At 40.5% G+C, this 17,800-nt stretch overlaps 1 protein-coding gene across 1 annotated transcript in view; it reads left to right on the top strand.

The window, feature by feature from the left end:
- The window catches only part of LOC142741376 (amine oxidase [flavin-containing]-like), a 78,432-nt gene that overhangs the window by 33,966 nt on the left and 26,666 nt on the right, over positions 1-17,800 (top strand). Inside the window, exons 4-5 of the mRNA XM_075850758.1 lie at positions 3,178-3,282; positions 14,352-14,443. Coding sequence (XP_075706873.1) covers positions 3,178-3,282; positions 14,352-14,443 — 197 coding nt within the window. The remainder of the gene's footprint in view (positions 1-3,177; positions 3,283-14,351; positions 14,444-17,800) is intronic.

The following is a 17,800-nucleotide window of genomic DNA, read 5'->3' on the forward strand; positions in this document are numbered from 1 at the left end:
AATCATATGCAAGCACTAATCGCTCCATCTAGTGGCAAAATACATTTCGATACAGTTATTTTGATTCACAAGCTATAGTTATAAATATATTATTAATAGAGATGAGCGAATTTCCTAAAATTCGCTTTGGGTCTTATTTAGTCAAACCATCTGTCAGATTCAACTGAATCGCTACCTCATCTATCTGACATTAATCCTGTGAATTAACCATAAATGTCTAAGTTGGAAATAACCCTTTAAGTGGGACTCCTCAGCCTCTGGAGACCGTTGCCGCTGCCTTGGCAGTTACGACAGTAGGTGCACCCATGTTTTATGGTTTTTAGAAATCATTGAAGCTGACCGGAAGTCATGACGTGTGACTCCCTTTTAATGTTTACATATCTTTTCTATTATTACTTTCTGTTCCTTTTCAACCTCTTTCTTAAGAGAGGCATTCAAGTTAGAAAATGTGGTGTGGAACGTAAAACTATCACTTCTTTACTAAGCAACATAGTCAACTAAATATTCTCCTCTTTCGCAATTATAGTAACTAGACTTTTTTGCATTAACCCTTTCACTGCGAAGCACATACTAGGTGCGCCCCAAAAGTAATGAGAATGATTTTTTTTACGCTCCACACGAGGGCTGTGAGGAAAGTGGGGATGGAGGTTGTTGCGGGGTATGTCAATTATACGGCTGGACCATCCTCAATTAAGCCCAATCCTTTTGAAGCGTCGGTACGTTACAAAAGTGCAAGTTTTCATATGGCAGAAGACCTTCAAAGATGGAAGGGAAGCTGATGAGAGTGAACAGTGCTCAGGGCGAACTTCAACGTCAAGAACCAATAAAAATGTGGCCGTTATCAATGCTGCTCTGGATCGGGATCAGCGTATTGCGAGTGCGCTCTGACTGCCAAAACGTGGATTCTCCACCATGGCAATACGCCGAGCCACACAGCATTTGTTGTAAGGGAGTTTTTGGCTCAAATAAACGTCCCTTACGGACACGTCCAATTTTGGCCTTGAGGACAGAACAATTTTTTTACATTTCCCTCTTTGCATCCCGACGCTCATAACTCTTTTATTTTTTGTACAATGTAATTGTATAAGACTTTGTTTTTTGTGGGACGAGTTGTGCTTTATATAGGTACCATTTTTTGGTACAAATACATTATCGTTTAATTTCTATCAATTTTTATTTTGGCGAAAATGCCGAAAAAAAGCAGTTCCGCGGCAGTTTTAATTATTTTTTTTTTACACCATACACCGATCAACATAAATAATGTTACACATTTGTTGTACAGGTTGTTAGGGTCATGGCGATACCAAATATATCTATATTATTTCATATTTTGGGACTTATATTTTAAAAAGTTTATTTATTATTATAAAATGTGTTTCTGTGTATTTATTTTTTTACTTTTTATTTATTTATTTATTTATTTATTTATTTATCATTACATTTTTTTACATTCATTTAACTTTTTTTTTTAATCCCATAAAGGGATTTATCATTTTGATTTTGTAACTGTAATGTACTGGCAGATCTATATGCTAGTACATTAGCCTGTGTACTGATTGTACGCAGGCAGTTGTTAGGGCATACCTCAGTATGCCATAACAACAGGAAATATGTTCAGACAGCCCTGGGGTCCTTCAATGGACCCTGTGCTGTCTGGCCATACAAGTTGTGGGCTTTGATCGCGTCACAGTTATCTTCTGTGACGCAATCAAAGTGCAGTCCCTTCTCCTTGAACGCCGCGATCAGCTTTCATCGCGGCATTCAAAGGGTTAACGGCGGAGAGAAGATGTTTCTCTTCTCTCCGCTGTCAGAGTGGGGCCGTGGCTGTGTATTACAGCCATTGCCCCGCTCTCGATCGTGCGCACAGACGGCTGTCACACAGGACGAGAATGCTCGTCCTAATGCGCCAAGTACTCGCCGCTCAGGATGAGCATTCTCGTCCTGTGTCGGCAACCAGTTAAAGCACCGTTTGACTTTTTTGGTTTCCCAAAATAAAAACTCACCTGAAAGGACACAGTTTTGGTACTGTTGAAAACGTCCAGTCAGCGGCGACGAGTGCTCTGAACAACCTCCCACATGAGGACTTCCAGCACTGCTACAACAAATGCCAGTGTCGCTGGAATCATTATGTTCAGTCCCAGGAGACTTACTTTGAAGGTGATCGAGCCTAATTGTATGTTTTTTGAATAAAAGGATTTTTTGTAAATCATTCTCATTACTTTTGGGACGCACCTCGTATGTCATAACTGTAAGTGCTGGACGCGACTAGAATATAAGAGTTAGTAAGAGGCTACGTTCATAAATCCGTGGAAATATCTGCATGTGTTACATGCGGATTTTGCTGCGGATTTGTTACAAATTTTATCCTTTGCATTCCAAAGAGTGAAGTACACTGCATATATGCTATATATGGAACATAATGCAGATCTGAAAATCTGCAGCATCCCCTAAAATATGTTCAGATTTTTTTCAGTAGAAAGTGAATTTTTTTTTATTTTTTCACTTCTTCATGCATTAATCTGTACATAGTTGTGGGTTTTCAGTGCAGATTCTACTCTGTTGGCTCAAAGATAGCCACTGGATATCTTGAAGGAGCAATCCAAGCATCAAAAATCTACATATAAACCACCTGTGAACTAAGCCGAAAGAAGCTTTAGAGTTGAGGGATCATTAGTCAATACTCTGTGTAGTGGAGGGGAAAAAATTGTATCACATTAAAGTCTAGAATCTTTGCTTTCAAATGATTCTAAAATCAAAGCTCTAGGTGCAATATTCAGGGAGGGGAACTTGTTTTAAGTTGGGAAACTGGATAAAATGTAACTTCCTGGTGTAAAGTGGGAGGGGGGGGGCCGAAAGCTGCAAGTGACAGCAGGAAGACAGAGCATAGCCTGTTACTGTCATCAATCCCACTGTAAAGCCTTCCATTGACCCCAGGGGTGTGATACAGGATCTTTTGCAGGTTTAGACTACAATGAATTTGTTTGTAGTCTGCAACCATGGAGACAAATAGGTCTGTGCAGGAGCTGTATCCAAAATATTATTTTTTTTCTTTTTAGATGCACTGGAACAGTAAATTTGATCAACTTCAAAATCTGGACAGGTTTCATGTTTATATAATAACTCATCAGTACAAATACAAATCAATAATTATTTCTATTTTTTCTTACTTTCTTTTAGGGTAAGTCATATACCTTTAAAGGTCCATTCCCACCAATGTGGAACCCAATTGTTTACTTGGATTACAATAATCTCTGGAGAACGATGGATGAAATGGGAAAGGAGGTAACTTTAAGTAAAACTTGAATAATCATATAAGCATTTATTTTTGAGATTAAGTGATTTCAAAGATTACCATGGCAGATAATATTTGTAGCTGTTATAAAAATTTAGCTTAGCGCTGTTCTCTGACTACATGACCTTTGAATTTAGGATGCCCCATGTGAAATGTTTCAACGCTTGAATCTCCAAAAATTTGCAACTTAATGACATTCGTCCTATGATCTAGGTTGAACTCTGAGTTCATCCTAGTTTCATAGACATGAGTTTAAGTAGCAGGTAGAAAATCTATGAAAATTTGCTTTTCTGACGTTTCAATGTCCTATTACAGAGTCGTGTTTCGCCATTTAAAGACATATTATAAAACGTTAGTATTAAAGCATTTTATTCATTGACAAAGCGAGAAGAGCTAAAAGGGTAGCACACATGATGCCCAGCACCTGAGGGGCCTACCTCAACTTTTATGGTAAATTGACACTCTGCAGTGGATTTAGCCATAAATTTGTGGAATAACCTGCATGTGTGTTACGAGCAAATTGTCTGTTTCTGCACGCTCGTCACCTCCTAGCTATTAATCAGCAGCTTGGCAGTTACTAAGGCAACTGCTGCACAACTGATTCATTAGTGCAAGTTAGATGGCAACAATGACGTGAGCCACTGAGGCTCGGTTGGAGAGAGCAACCTGATTAGTGTCCTTCAGAATCCCTGGCCTCAGCATTAGGGTGTCGGTATTAGGGTATGCTATATATGTTTGCCTGTGCTTCAGTTAAAAATCGTGTGTTGCTAGGCTAAGTCTTGTATTTCCTGTCCTTGTTTGCTTTACTGTTTGGTCTTGCTTAGGGCCTGTTCACATCACCGTTGCCCTTACGTTGAGGGGTTCCGTCTGAGGTTCCGTCAGGTTAACCCCTCAACGGAAAGGCTAACGGAAACCTAAGTTTCCGTTTCCCAAACCATTGATTCTGTCAAAAACTATGGAACCCTGTCACAACGATGACAAACTTTCCGCTGTGGGGTTAATCCAATGGAAACCTCTGACAGAACCCCTCAGCTAAAAGGAACGGTGATGTCAACACAGCCTAAGTTGTTCAGTTTGATCCTGTCTCAAATGTTCTCTTTTCTGCTTGCCTTGTTTCACTGGGTTTTGGATCTGTTTAGTTTTGTTTTCATTGCCTCTGGTTCCTTGTGTTTTCCTGGTGTTGTGTTAGGAACAGTGTCTGCAGATTAAGGACTCCATTAGGTACAGTGTTTGGGACAGTGAAGTTAGTGGTGTCTGGTGTTAGAGTCAGAATTTAGAGATAGATGCATGGATCTATATAGGGCAAAATAGGGTTAGGGCAATCACCCATCATTTGTTGGTTCCCATCATTCCACTGTTATCATTACCCATCATCCATTTGTTCCCTTCATTCAACTGTCATCATTACCCACAGGCCATCATAATACCTTTGTTCCTATCATCTATATGACTTCATCACCTTGTTACCATCCCTGTCTTCAATTGTTGAGTCCCTGTTTCTTATATTCCTGTTGCCTGCTAGTATTGTGATATGTGCTTCATATTTCCCTTTCCTTCGACAGTCCAGGACCGTACAGATTTTTTTTAAAGAGGATCTATCGGTTCTGAGAAAAACACAAAAAGTGATAATAGATTCGTTTTTTTCCTCAGTATTACAGAACACAGTTACCTTCATTTCAGCAGAGTGAGGTCCAATTCTGAATGGTAAAATGGGGCCTTGAGATTACATCCACCAGGGATAGGAGCGAGCAAATCAATTCACCGGCTTTGCCATTTTGTCAAACTGCTACTCCATAGAATATAATGGGAGAATCATTTACCCTACTTCTCATAAATTCTCTAAAAGCAAATCGACAGTCTGGTGAATTAATTCCCCAATGCATTCTAATAGTAGACAAATTTCCTCACCTTCAGCAAGGAGTCTGAATTGTACTTTATACATAGTATTGTTATTTATCAGCTATGTAGTAAGATTTTCTTGAGTATTATGCAAACCAGCATGCTGAGAAGAATATGGCTGATTGTAAAGGGTTAATCTGCTATAGGAGGAGGAGACAGCTGCTTGTAAAGGGTTAATTAGCTAATGGAGGAAACAGGTAAGGAAAAAGATAAGTAGGATCCAGCGATGTATATATAAATGGGGAAACTCGGTTTCCACTTTATTGATCACGAACAATAAAAAATGAACACAGGAGAGATGACAAGGTGGTTGAATTGGCAAATGAAAGGAAGCCTACGCGTTTCGAGCACAGTCTGTGCTCTTATTCATGGCTGATTCATGAGATGAATCAGCCATGAATAAGAGCACAGACTGTGCTCGAAACGCGTAGGCTTCCTTTCATTTGCCAATTCAACCACCTTGTCATCTCTCCTGTGTTCATTTTTTATTGTTCGTGATCAATAAAGTGGAAACCGAGTTTCCCCATTTATATATACATCGCTGGATCCTACTTATCTTTTGCCTTGTGTTGTCTGCCGTGTACCGTCACGGAGATCCTGGCAAGACTTGGACACAGGAACGTGGAGCTGGTGAGCTGGAGGTTTCCTCCCATTCCCTCATTCCCTTCTACAAATCTCTGTGGAGGAAACAGGTACTTGTAAAGGATTAATCTGAGTCTCTCACTACATACACATAGAATCCGCATCAGTCAAACCCGAAAAGAAAGCTGTGATAGGATTTACCTCTGCTGCTGCTTCTTTTAGCCCCTTCCTGTTAGGAGGGTGAAATAAGCACCCCCACTACAGCCTATGGACTGAGACATGTATCTTTTTGTAAATAGGTTACCTGGCTCTTTAAGAGATTATTTGAACGTTAGGTACTATGAAAAAATGTGGTTGTGCTGTTTTCTTGTCATTGTAGGTCTCTAGAGGTGCAGGGCGCGTTACTTTGTGATGCTGCGATCGATAGTACTGTCATTAGGAGGTAGGGGGATGACGCAGTGACAGGGAAGAGTGTAGGAGCTGACAGGCCATGGAAGATCCTGGTACTGCACCAACACGCTAGTAGGAGGGGAGAATACAGGAGCGCATAAATGAAGCGGATTTGGTGCCCAAAGTGAGAGGGGAGAATGGAGCTCAGTGAGAGAGTGAGCCCATATTGATCAGGTGAACGAGGTGGCTTGTCTTGCCGTAGAAGATTGGAGGCTGTGAATGGAGGTAAATGCCGAAGCGTGACCCAAGCATATGCAGAACAGATACTGCTGTGGTGTAAAGTGCAATGGAAGGCAGAAGTCACAGATCATATGGCGGACAACTTGAGAAAATCCCAAGTTACTCTCCTCCTGCTGCTCCATAATACACAGGAATCCATCTTATATTGCTGTTAATATAAGAACATTTAGTATGAAGTACAGTGCTTTGCGAAAATACTCATCTTTTTAGTGTTTTTCCTGGTTTTTTGCATTACAATTTGGAATTAAGATGGAATTTAAATTTGATTATATGTAATAGGCCTGATAAGATAGTCCAAATTGTTAGAATAAAGTCTGATCAAACCAATTAACTTCAGAAGTCAAATAATTAGTTAAATAAGGTGTGCAACTAAAGTGTCACATGATTTGTCACATGATGCCAGTATAAATACACCTGTTTGAAAGACTTCTGAGTCTCCAGCACCACCAAGAAAGCAACGTGAAGACCAAAGAATCTCCAAACAGATTAGAGACAAAGTTGTGGAGAAGTATAGATCAGGGTTGGGTTATAAAAAAAAATATGCCAAACTTTGAACATCCAACAGAACACCATTAACCGGTTAAGGACTAGGCTGTTTTACAGCTAAATGACTAGAGCAAATTTCACAATTTTGCTATGCGCTTCTTTAGATGACTATAACTCAGCAGGTGAATAAAGTTCATCTTTGAATTTTACACTCTTTTTAAAGGACAGATAGGGCTTTGTTTTAGTGGCATTTGTCAGTATATATCATTTTTATTTTTTTCTCTAAAGTGGGCAAAATTGGAAAAAAATGCAAGAATTTAGCAATTGCGCCAGTTTATGCTAGCATTTTTCACACACGGTATGGACCACGGACAAAATTAATCTCCTTTCACATTCTTCCACTTCTCCCGTGCATGGGGATACCAAATATGTGTGCCTTATTCACTGTGCGGGCATGTGCCAGGGCTTGGCATAAAAGGAGGCTTTTTGGCCTTTTCGGTCCAGGAATTTTGCATTTGATTTTATAGCAGCGTACTGTTTTCTGGGGGGCCTAATGCTGCTGAAACATTAGAATCACCCCATAAATGACTTCATTCGCACAAGTAGACCCCACAAGGTTTCCTTCAAGGGGTTTATCATATTTTTAGCAAGTCCAGTTTTCTTCTGAAAGTTTCTTGAATAAGATGGAACAAAAAAAAATCAGCTATTTTTTAGCAAATGCGTCAGTTTAGGCTAGTATTTTTCACACACGGTATAGACCACGGACAAAATTCATTTCCTTTCACATTCTTCCACTTCTCCCGTGCATGGGGATACCAAATATGTGTGCCTTATTCACTGTGCGGGCATGTGCCAGGGCTTGGCATAAAAGGAGGCTTTTCGGCCTTTTCGGTCCAGGAATTTTGCATTTGATTTTATAGCCGCATACTGTTTTCTGGGGGGTGTAATGCTGCTGAAACATTAGAATCACCCCATAAATTACTTCATTCGCACAAGTAGACCCCACAAGGTTTCCTTCAAGGGGTTTATCATATTTTTAGCAAGTCCAGTTTTCTTCTGAAAGTTTCTTGAATAAGATGGAACAAAAAAAAATCAGCTATTTTTTAGCAAATGCGTCAGTTTAGGCTAGTATTTTTCACACACGGTATAGACCACGGCCAAAATTCATCTCCTTTCACATTCTTCCACTTCTCCCGTGCATGGGGATACCAAATATGTGTGCCTTATTCACTGTGCGGGCATGTGCCAGGGCTTGGCATAAAAGGAGGCTTTTCGGCCTTTTCGGTCCAGGAATTTTGCATTTGATTTTATAACTGCATACTGTTTTCTGGGGGGCGTAATGCTGCTGAAACATTAGAATCACCCCATAAATGACTTCATTCACACAAGTAGACCCCACAAGGTTTCCTTCAAGGGGTTTATCATATTTTTAGACAGTCCAGTTTTCTTCTGAAAGTTTCTTGAATAAGATTGAACAAAAAAAAATTACCTTTTTTTTTAACAAATGCGTCAGTTTATGCTAGCTTTTTCACACACAAAATGGACCACGGACAAAATTCATCGCATTTCACATTCTTCCACTTCTCCTGTGCATGGGGATACCAAATATGTGTGCTTTATTCACGGGCATGTGCCAGGGCTTGGCATAAAAGGAGGCTTTTTGGCCTTTTCGGTCCAGGAATTCTGCACTTGATTTTATAGCCGCATACTGTTTTCTGGGGGGCCTAATGCTGCTGAAAGATTAGAATCACCCCATAAATTACTTCATTCACGCAAGTAGACCCCACAAGGTTTTCTTCAAGGGGTTTATCATATTTTTAGACAGTCCAGTTTTCTTCTGAAAGTTTCTTGAATAAGATGGAACAAAAAAAAAATTAGCAATTTTTTAGCAAATGCGTCAGTTTATACCAGCATTTTTCACACACGGCATAGACCACGGCCAAAATTCATCTCCTTTCACATTCTGCCACTTCTCCCGTGCATGGGGATACCAAATATGTGTGTCTTATTTATCACATAGAGAAGTAGGAGGGCGGACGATAGAAGAAGCTTATTTCACAAATCGCTTTTTTTCAAAGCTGGTTTTACAAAACTCAACAGAGTTTCTATAACACTTCCAAAATATCTGCTCTTGAAGCAGAAATCCCAAAATATTCATCTAGGGGTATAATGGGAATTTATTTTTTTGGGTTTTCTAAAATAAGAAATTGCAGGTTTATGCAAATGGAGCTCTCCAGCAGATGAACTTTAGAGAATATGCAAACATGACATCCACCCCCCACCCACCCATTCCCTCCCTCACCCTTGGAGTAAAATCAGGGGAAAAATAAAAACGTAATGTAGGGCAAATATATTTTCAACGAATTAACTAAAATCTAATAATTCAGAACAGTGTGGTATTTTTTAAAACATGGCTCAATGCACAGGCCTGGTTGTGAGGGACATGAGGGACAGAAATATCGGGAATATTTGCGGTGCCCGTCTTTTCTGCAGACGCGGCACTTTTTCTGAGGGTTGCTTCTGGTTGGTGTTGGGGGAATCCGACTGATGAAGTGTCTTTCAGTCAGTCGCGTGACATCCTCAGACTGGGGGCATTCTCTGGTGTCCTGAACATCAAAAATGAGGCCTTCAATAATTTTTTCCTGGAAATCCAGGTATGTGTCTCTGCCTCTGTTTTTTTTGTAGAGCACAAATGAGTTGTGGATTTGCCACCTGTAACAAATAAATGGCCACCTTTTTGTACCAGGTTTTAGTTTTGCGTTTTACTAAATAGGGCTGTAAAACCTGGTCGCTTAAATCCACCCCCCCCCCATGTACTTGTTATATTCGGACATGCTCACTGGTTTGTGCTTGTCCGATGTTGCCCCCCTTTCCCTCACTGCCACTGTTCCTGCGGTATGAATCGTGCTTAGCACATACACATCTTTGCGATCCCTGAACTTGACCGCCAGCAATTCTTCAGATGCATAAGCACAGGAGTCCCCCTTTACCATGCGCTTCCCCACTAATTGCTGTGGAAAACCAATTCTGTTTTTGCGCATGGTACCACATGCCCCAGTCCTTGCAGCATGCAAATGCCTAAACAGGGGCACACTCGAATAAAAATTATCACAGTACAGGTGGTACCCCTTGTGAAGCAGAGGCTGCATTATCTCCCACACGATCTTACTGCTGGTGGAAAGATCAGGGGGGCATCCAGGAACATTTATTGTGCGGTCCCGCACTTCATAAATTCTGAAGGCGGTGGTATGTCCTGACCCGCTTTCACACAATTTGTAGAGCTTAACGCCATATCTTGCCCTTTTTGAAGGTAGATATTGGCGAAAGCTAAGTCTGCCATGAAAGTTGAGGCGGGATTCGTCCACACTTACATTCTGCTCAGGGGTGTAGAGTTGCAGAAATAAATTATTCAGGGAATTTATTAGCGGTCTTATTTTGAACAACCGATCCCGGTTTGCATCGGTACTTGGGGGGGGCCTGTGCGTTGTCATTGAAGTGGAGGAACCTCATTATTGTCTCATAACGAGACCTGGGCATTACTGCAGAATATACTGGGGTGGCTTGGGCGGGTCTTGTTGACCAGTAAGACCTAATGGAGGGCTTTTTGACAATACCCATATTTAGGGTGAGCCCCAAATTTTTTTTTAATTCCAGCAAATTGGTGGGCGTCCAATCTCTGGCATGGGTGGATGAAGGTTTCTGCCTTATATATTGAGTGGCATATAAATTTGTTTCGTGGACAATCTGATTTAGGATGTCGTCCGTTATAAATAAATGGAAGTAATCCATTTGGACAAAATTTGTATTGTCCACGGTTATGCCAGGAGTGGCAGTAAATCCGTGGATTCTAGGCCCAAAAGATGGGGCAGGTGCCCATACAAGAGCCTGGACTGGAGGGACCAGGCTGTCCCGTGCTACCGCGCTACTTGGCCCTGCGCTTTCATGTTCTGCAGTTTCAACTGCATCAGGGACAACGTCCCCTGAAGATGAACCTGAAGTGACGCTGTCATCGTCACTACCTAAAACAGGTTCCATCTCGGACGCCATCTCTGATGCGGTCTCCGACTCAGACCACAGCATGGCGTATGCCTCCTCGGCGCTAAACAACTTCCTCGCCATAACGTAACTAACACTAACACTAACTAAACAAATTGTTTTTTTTTTTGTTTTTTTTATGTAAAACACACAAACTAACTGCTATATATATCTACACTACCGCTAACAAAAAAATAAACCGCTATTGCTATATATATTATATATATGTGGATATATATATAATTATATACTCCCTACCTGCCTATTCTAATAGAATAAAAGATAGAAAGGTAGATATATAGAAAAAAAGATAGATGGATAGATAGATTGTATAGATAGATAGATAGTGTAACTGTATTTTTTGTGTAACTGTAACTGTATTCTTCTGGCAGCAATTCTCCCGAGTCTCTTCTTCTCCTCAAACTGAAACAATGTTTGAGGAGAAGAAAAGAGGCAGGAGATTTACTGCCAGAAAAGTCAAAATAAAACAAATGTGGTCGCTGTGATAGGTTTTCACAGCGACCACATGTTCAGGGACCATCAGATTGGTCCCTGATACTCTGCCCAGTGCCCAGAGCTGTTGGTAACAGCGTGGGCACAGGGCTGTGTGCACGCGATCGCGTGCACACTGTTTTCTATGCAGAAATGCATGTGATCGCTGTGATTGGTTGTCACAGCGATCACATGTTCAGGGGCCAAAAGATTGACCCCTGACATTCTGCCCAGTGCCCATGGCTGTTAGCAACAGCCAGGGCACAGAGCTGTGTGCACGCGATCGCGCGTGCACAGTCTCTGAAGTGCCGCCGTAAATACGGCCAGCGGTCGGGAACCTGTTAAATTCAATATAAAATAAATATGGCACAACTACAAACCTGACAGGAGAAAGCCGCCCACCAAAACTCACAGAGAGGGCAAGGAGGGTATTAAAACACCAATTATAAGACTGAAGAAGCTCCAAAGATCCACAGCAGAGATGGAAGTATCTGCCCATAGGACCACTATAAGTCGTACACTTCACAGAGTGGGGCTTTATGGAAAAGTGACCAGAAAAAAGCTATTACTTTCAGAAAAATATTAAAAATCAAGTTTTTAGTTTGCCAGACAGCATGGGGCAGACTCTTCAAACACATGGAAGAGGATCCCGTGGTCAGAGAAGATTAAAATTTAGCTATTTGACCCTCAAGGGAAACATTATGTGTGGCGCAATCCCAAACCATTTCCAAAGTGAAGCATGGCGGTGGCAGCATCATGCTGATGGGATCATTTTTATTAGCAGGGACTGAAAAACTGGTTAGGATTGAAAGAAATATGGATGCCAGTGAATACTGGGCAATTATTGAGAAAAACCTGTTTCAGTTTGACAGAGATTTGAGACTCGGATGTAGGTTCACCTTCCAGCAAAACAATGACCCAAAAATACTGCTACACTGGAGTGGTTTATGGGGAAACATTTAAATGTCTTGTAATGTCCTAGTCATAGCCCAGACCTCAATCCAATCGAGAATCTGTGGCATGAGGTAAAGATTGCTGTACACCAAACCCACCTAATGGAGTTGGAGCAGCTTTGCCTGGGAGAATGGGCTGAAATGCCAGTGTCTAGATGTGCTTAGCTAATAGAGACGTTCCCTGAGAGACTTGTATCTGTAATTGCAGCAGATGACGACTCCACAAAGTATTGACTTTTAGGGGTGAAAACGTATGCACATTAAAGTTCTCTGTTTTTTGCCGTAATTATTGTTTGTGTCACAGTAAAAAAAAAAAATCCGCCTTCAAAGTGGTAGGCATGTTGTGTAAATCAAATGGTACCAACCCCCCAAAAATCTTTTTTTAATTCAAGATTGCAAGATTGTATTGCAACAAAAAGGAAAAGCACCAATGGTGGGGGATGGGGGGGGGGGGGTGTTTCTTTTGCATGGCACTGTAAGATGTCAGCAGAGATCTCCCCTGTACATAAGCTGCACACTTGCAGTCTCCCCCTTCACAGTGGATTCTCACAGCTTAGAAGCAGAAAATACTTAAAAAAAATAAATAAAAAAAAAGTGCTACAGCCATCTACTTAAAGAGGCTCTGTCACCAGATTTTGCAACCCCTATCTGCTATTGCAGCAGATCGGCGCTGCAATGTAGATTACAGTAACGTTTTTATTTTTAAAAAACGAGCATTTTTGGCCAAGTTATGACCATTTTCGTATTTATGCAAATGAGGCTTGCAAAAGTACAACTGGGCGTGTTGAAAAGTAAAAGTACAACTGGGCGTGTATTATGTGCGTACATCGGGGCGTGTTTACTACTTTTACTAGCTGGGCGTTGTGTATAGAAGTGTCATCCACTTCTCTTCAGAACGCCCAGCTTCTGGCAGTGCAGCACTGTGACGTCACTCACAGGTCCTGCATCGTGTCGGCACCAGAGGCTACAGATGATTCTGCAGCAGCATCGGCGTTTGCAGGTAAGTCGATGTAGCTACTTACCTGCAAATGCTGATGCTGCTGCAGAATCAACTGTAGCCTCTGGTGCCGACACGATGCAGGACCTGTGAGTGACTTCACAGGTCTGCACTGCCAGAAGCTGGGCGTTGTGAAGAGAAGTGGATGACACTTCTATACACAACGCCCAGCTAGTAATAGTAGTAAACACGCCCCGATGTACGCACATAATACACGCCCAGTTGTACTTTTACTTTTCAACACGCCCAGTTGTACTTTTGCAAGCCTCATTTGCATAAATACGAAAATGGTCATAACTTGGCCAAAAATGCTCGTTTTTTAAAAATAAAAACGTTACTGTAATCTACATTGCAGCGCCTATCTGCTGCAATAGCAGATAGGGGCTGCAAAATCTGGTGACAGAGCCTCTTTAAGTCATCTCTCTTTCTTAAAGGGCCACAGCTTTTATTACTAAATTAGAAATGACATTTTGTAGTTTTCCTATATATATATATATATATATATATATATATATATATATATATATATATATATATATATATATATAAAAAACAAAGATAGGAGCAGCACTGTGGTTCCACGCCTGATAAGGCCGGTGCTAAGCTTCAAAGCAAGGAGTGACCTCTCCTTGTCTAGTGCACATCAATAAAGAGAAGGAGTGAATATGTATGTTGAAACACACTTGACTTGAAAAAGCCCTCATAGAAAGGGTGAAACGTTGTAGTGGATGTTGGATGAAGAAAGCCAAGTTTTTTTGAGTGCTGCTTCGCTCCTTCTCTTACTCTCTGACTTATGGTATTTAAAATTCTATTAACAAACCATTACCAATTCTTAATACTGGGTAGGGAAATAAAAACTCCATATAGTCATCATTTTCTTAAAAATAAATTTATATTTTTACATTTTCTGAAATATTTATTCCAGATTCCTAATGATGCTCCATGGAATGCCCCACATGCTGAGGAATGGGACAAAATAACAATGAAAGAACTGATTGACAAGTTATGCTGGACAACGTAAGTCTAATAATGCTACGAGAGTGTCCACAATTATATTAAGAAGAATACAATAGAAAACTTTATTGCCAACTATGACAATCACAGAATAAAACATCTGCAATTTACACATTGGAAAGTGTAAAAGCCCATCGGAAGGAACATAGGAAAAGAAACCCATTAGGCCAGCACAGAAACTGTACTGCAGTAGGATAGAAACTCTCCCTAAAACCTGCTCGTTCACGGTATAGTTACACAATATTGCCTTCCAGATGGTAGTAATTCAAGGCTTACTTCAGAGCGTAAAATGCTTGTATTACTTGCCAAAATACACTCAAAATCCGCTAAAAGCTTCCCATTGATTTCAATGGGAAATACACTATGTAGTTTATTTGAGGCGTATTATTACGCTGCTGAATTAAAACAGTTCTTGTAAAAATAAGTTTTGTAAAAAAAACAAGTGACATGTCAATTCTTAAATCATTTTACAAGCTGATTTTTCCTATTTCAGATTGACACTTCAAAAAAAGCTTAGCGAATACACTTTGAAATACACTTCAAAAATGCTTGCAAACATCAAAAACCCTTTAAAAATCTGCTCCAAAAATGCCTGGATTTTAGAGGCAGTTTCTCATTAAATCAGCCTCGTATTTTTCAACCTGAACGTATGCCATGATGGTCTAAGATCTTAGTTGGTATATTCACTCACCACTCTCCACTGCAAAACATCGCAGCCAATAATGGCTCCAGTTGTTTTAGCCACCCTACATAACAAACGCTTTTCTTTCACTGCTGCCATACCAAATCAAACTGTGGAGCCATAAGTCAAAACAATCGATGGTTGCCTAATAATACTTTTAAAATAAAAATAACCTCTTAGACCTCGTTCACGCAATGGAAAATTATAGTACACAGATTAGCCTTATTCAATGGGGGTAATCTGCATGTGACTACCCTTCGCTGTTTTTTCCGTGATATATACCATAGAAACTGTGTTAAAAAATTGCATGTAACCAGGCAGTTTGCAAATCCGCCTGTTCAAAATTCTGTCTGTCAAAGGAACAGGGTGGTTTCCCATTATAAGCAATGGGAGGAATTTATGTTGATTCCAAGGTAGAAAACGCAGCCCAGGCTGATACACAAATGTTCTTGGCTCCGTTTCCTAATTATTCTCCAAAGACCTTTGCTCTAACCGCTGAAAATCAGACAAATCAGCATCATATTTCAAGGCTTGAAAAATATTAAAAGAGTTATGATATATAAAGACATTTACGTTTATTTTAGATAAGCCCATGACACATAATTTCCGGTTATCATTTTAAATGTTTCCAACCCTGTATATATAAAAGATAATTGTAGTATAGGCAAAATGCAGTAAAATGAAATAATACAGAGATGAAAACCATTACAATATAAAAGTAAGGAACATATATGAACACTATTTGAAAGCTGATTCTTCATTTTTAACTGAAGTTTTCCTTTTAAAGGGTACACTCACTTTAAAACTCTATTTTACGGGTTAATGTAAAGTTAAATGGATACTAACTTTTCAAACAATTTATGCTAATCTAATGGAATACCTGATATATATCAATTTTGTAATTTGCTTACTGTTAAAATATAGTTGTTTTATCCATGCAAATGCTGTGTCAAGTGACTGCCACTAAGTGTCTCCCTTCCTGTAATCTGCAGTCCACCCCCTGTTGTCAAGTAAAACCCATCTATAGATACAGAGCAAAGGAGACCAACTGCAGGAAGTGGGAGTGTGTCTCTTTACCCCCTAACAATAGAAGTCTATGGAGAGGGGAGGGGGAGCAGGATGAGGGAACTGGGAGTGAACGACATCGACACAGAGACTTTGCCCATAGAAGTCATAAACACAAACACGCTGCCCATAGAAGTCTATGGTGAGGTGAGGTGAGGGGAGCAGGAGGAGGGTTAACAATGAGTGATACATAGTCACGCTGCACGTAGAAGTCTATGGAGAGCAGTGGGGGGACCAGTAGGATGGAGCAGAGTGAGAGACACACAGACACACTGCCCAAAGAAGTCTATGGAGAGGGTAGGGGGTTGAGGTGAAGGAAGCAGAGTGAGTGAGAAATGCTGCTTGTAGAAGTCTATAAAGAGAGGTGGGGGAGCAGGAGGAGGAAGCAGAGTCAGAGGGTCTATGGAGGGGGAAGCAGAAGGGAGTGGAGTGAGTGAGACACAGACAGAGACAGACGCTGCTGGTAAGCTTTATATGCCACCCAGTGTTAAATTCTCAGCTTCACTGCTAATTAATGCTGTATAATCTCCTCCATGCTTTTGCAGCTTCTATATATGTGATAGATAGAAATGGGAGAGCAGGATTATCCTCTTCTATGTGTGCAGTGTATAGAAGACATGATAGCAGATAGGCTCTACCACTAGCTCAGAGAAAACGGAGATTTAGAGATAAAGCCTGCAGAGGGAAAACTGCTAAAAAATGCCGTACAAGTCATTTAATGGCCAGAAATAGTGTCATTATGCATGTACACACTTATGACAGCTTATTCTGATAAGTCACCTGAAAAGTTAGATATGCTTTAAGTTAATTTGTAAAACATCACATGACTTCTTTGACTGATCCTGCGTTACAGGCTGTATTGTAGCAAGAGCCGCATTCACAATTCTGTTGGTTATTATTAGATAAATTCAGAAAGCTTGTGGAGAGGTATACCTCTAACAGCTTAGTTTAGCTCCTATAATGCAGGGTGGGCAGTTCATTTTTATTTTGTAAAGATGACACTTTCAAAAGTTAAATTACCCATAAGAAGTTTTGTGCAGACACTAAACAAGCAGGGAATACTAGGAGATTTCAGCTCTGAAGTGAAAATGAAGCCCTGGACTATAATACAGGCTGTAACTCATAAGTGCAAGTAAAGTAATGCAATGTATTTAAAAATTTACTGAACATTTGTAAAGATTAATTTTAAACTGTAAAATGGTGTTCATAAGTAAATATACGCTTTAAATGGAACCTGTCACTATGATTGGAGCCACTAAACCACCAGCATATTGTTATGCAGCTCTTTTAAACCTACCTAGGTCAAAACTGGACGTCGCGGCCATAGTTAGTTAAAGAGGTTGTACAGTCATAAGAAATGGATGGCATATTCTTACGATAGGCCATCAATATCTGATCGGTGGGGGTCCGACTTCAGGTACCCCCGCCGTTCTGCTGTTTTGACTAGCGTTTTCGTATTAACGCTGCTTCTACTTCATTACTGTCACAGCTCCTACTGTGAATCGCTGACAGACTTGATGTGGGCAGGTTTGCAACACTAAACCCCAGCTGCATAACGACATGCCGGTGGTTTAGTGGCTCCGAACCTAGTGTCAGGATCCCATTAAGTATAT

Source organism: Rhinoderma darwinii, chromosome 2, assembly GCF_050947455.1.
Source record: "Rhinoderma darwinii isolate aRhiDar2 chromosome 2, aRhiDar2.hap1, whole genome shotgun sequence".
NCBI classification, from domain to species: domain Eukaryota; kingdom Metazoa; phylum Chordata; class Amphibia; order Anura; family Rhinodermatidae; genus Rhinoderma; species Rhinoderma darwinii.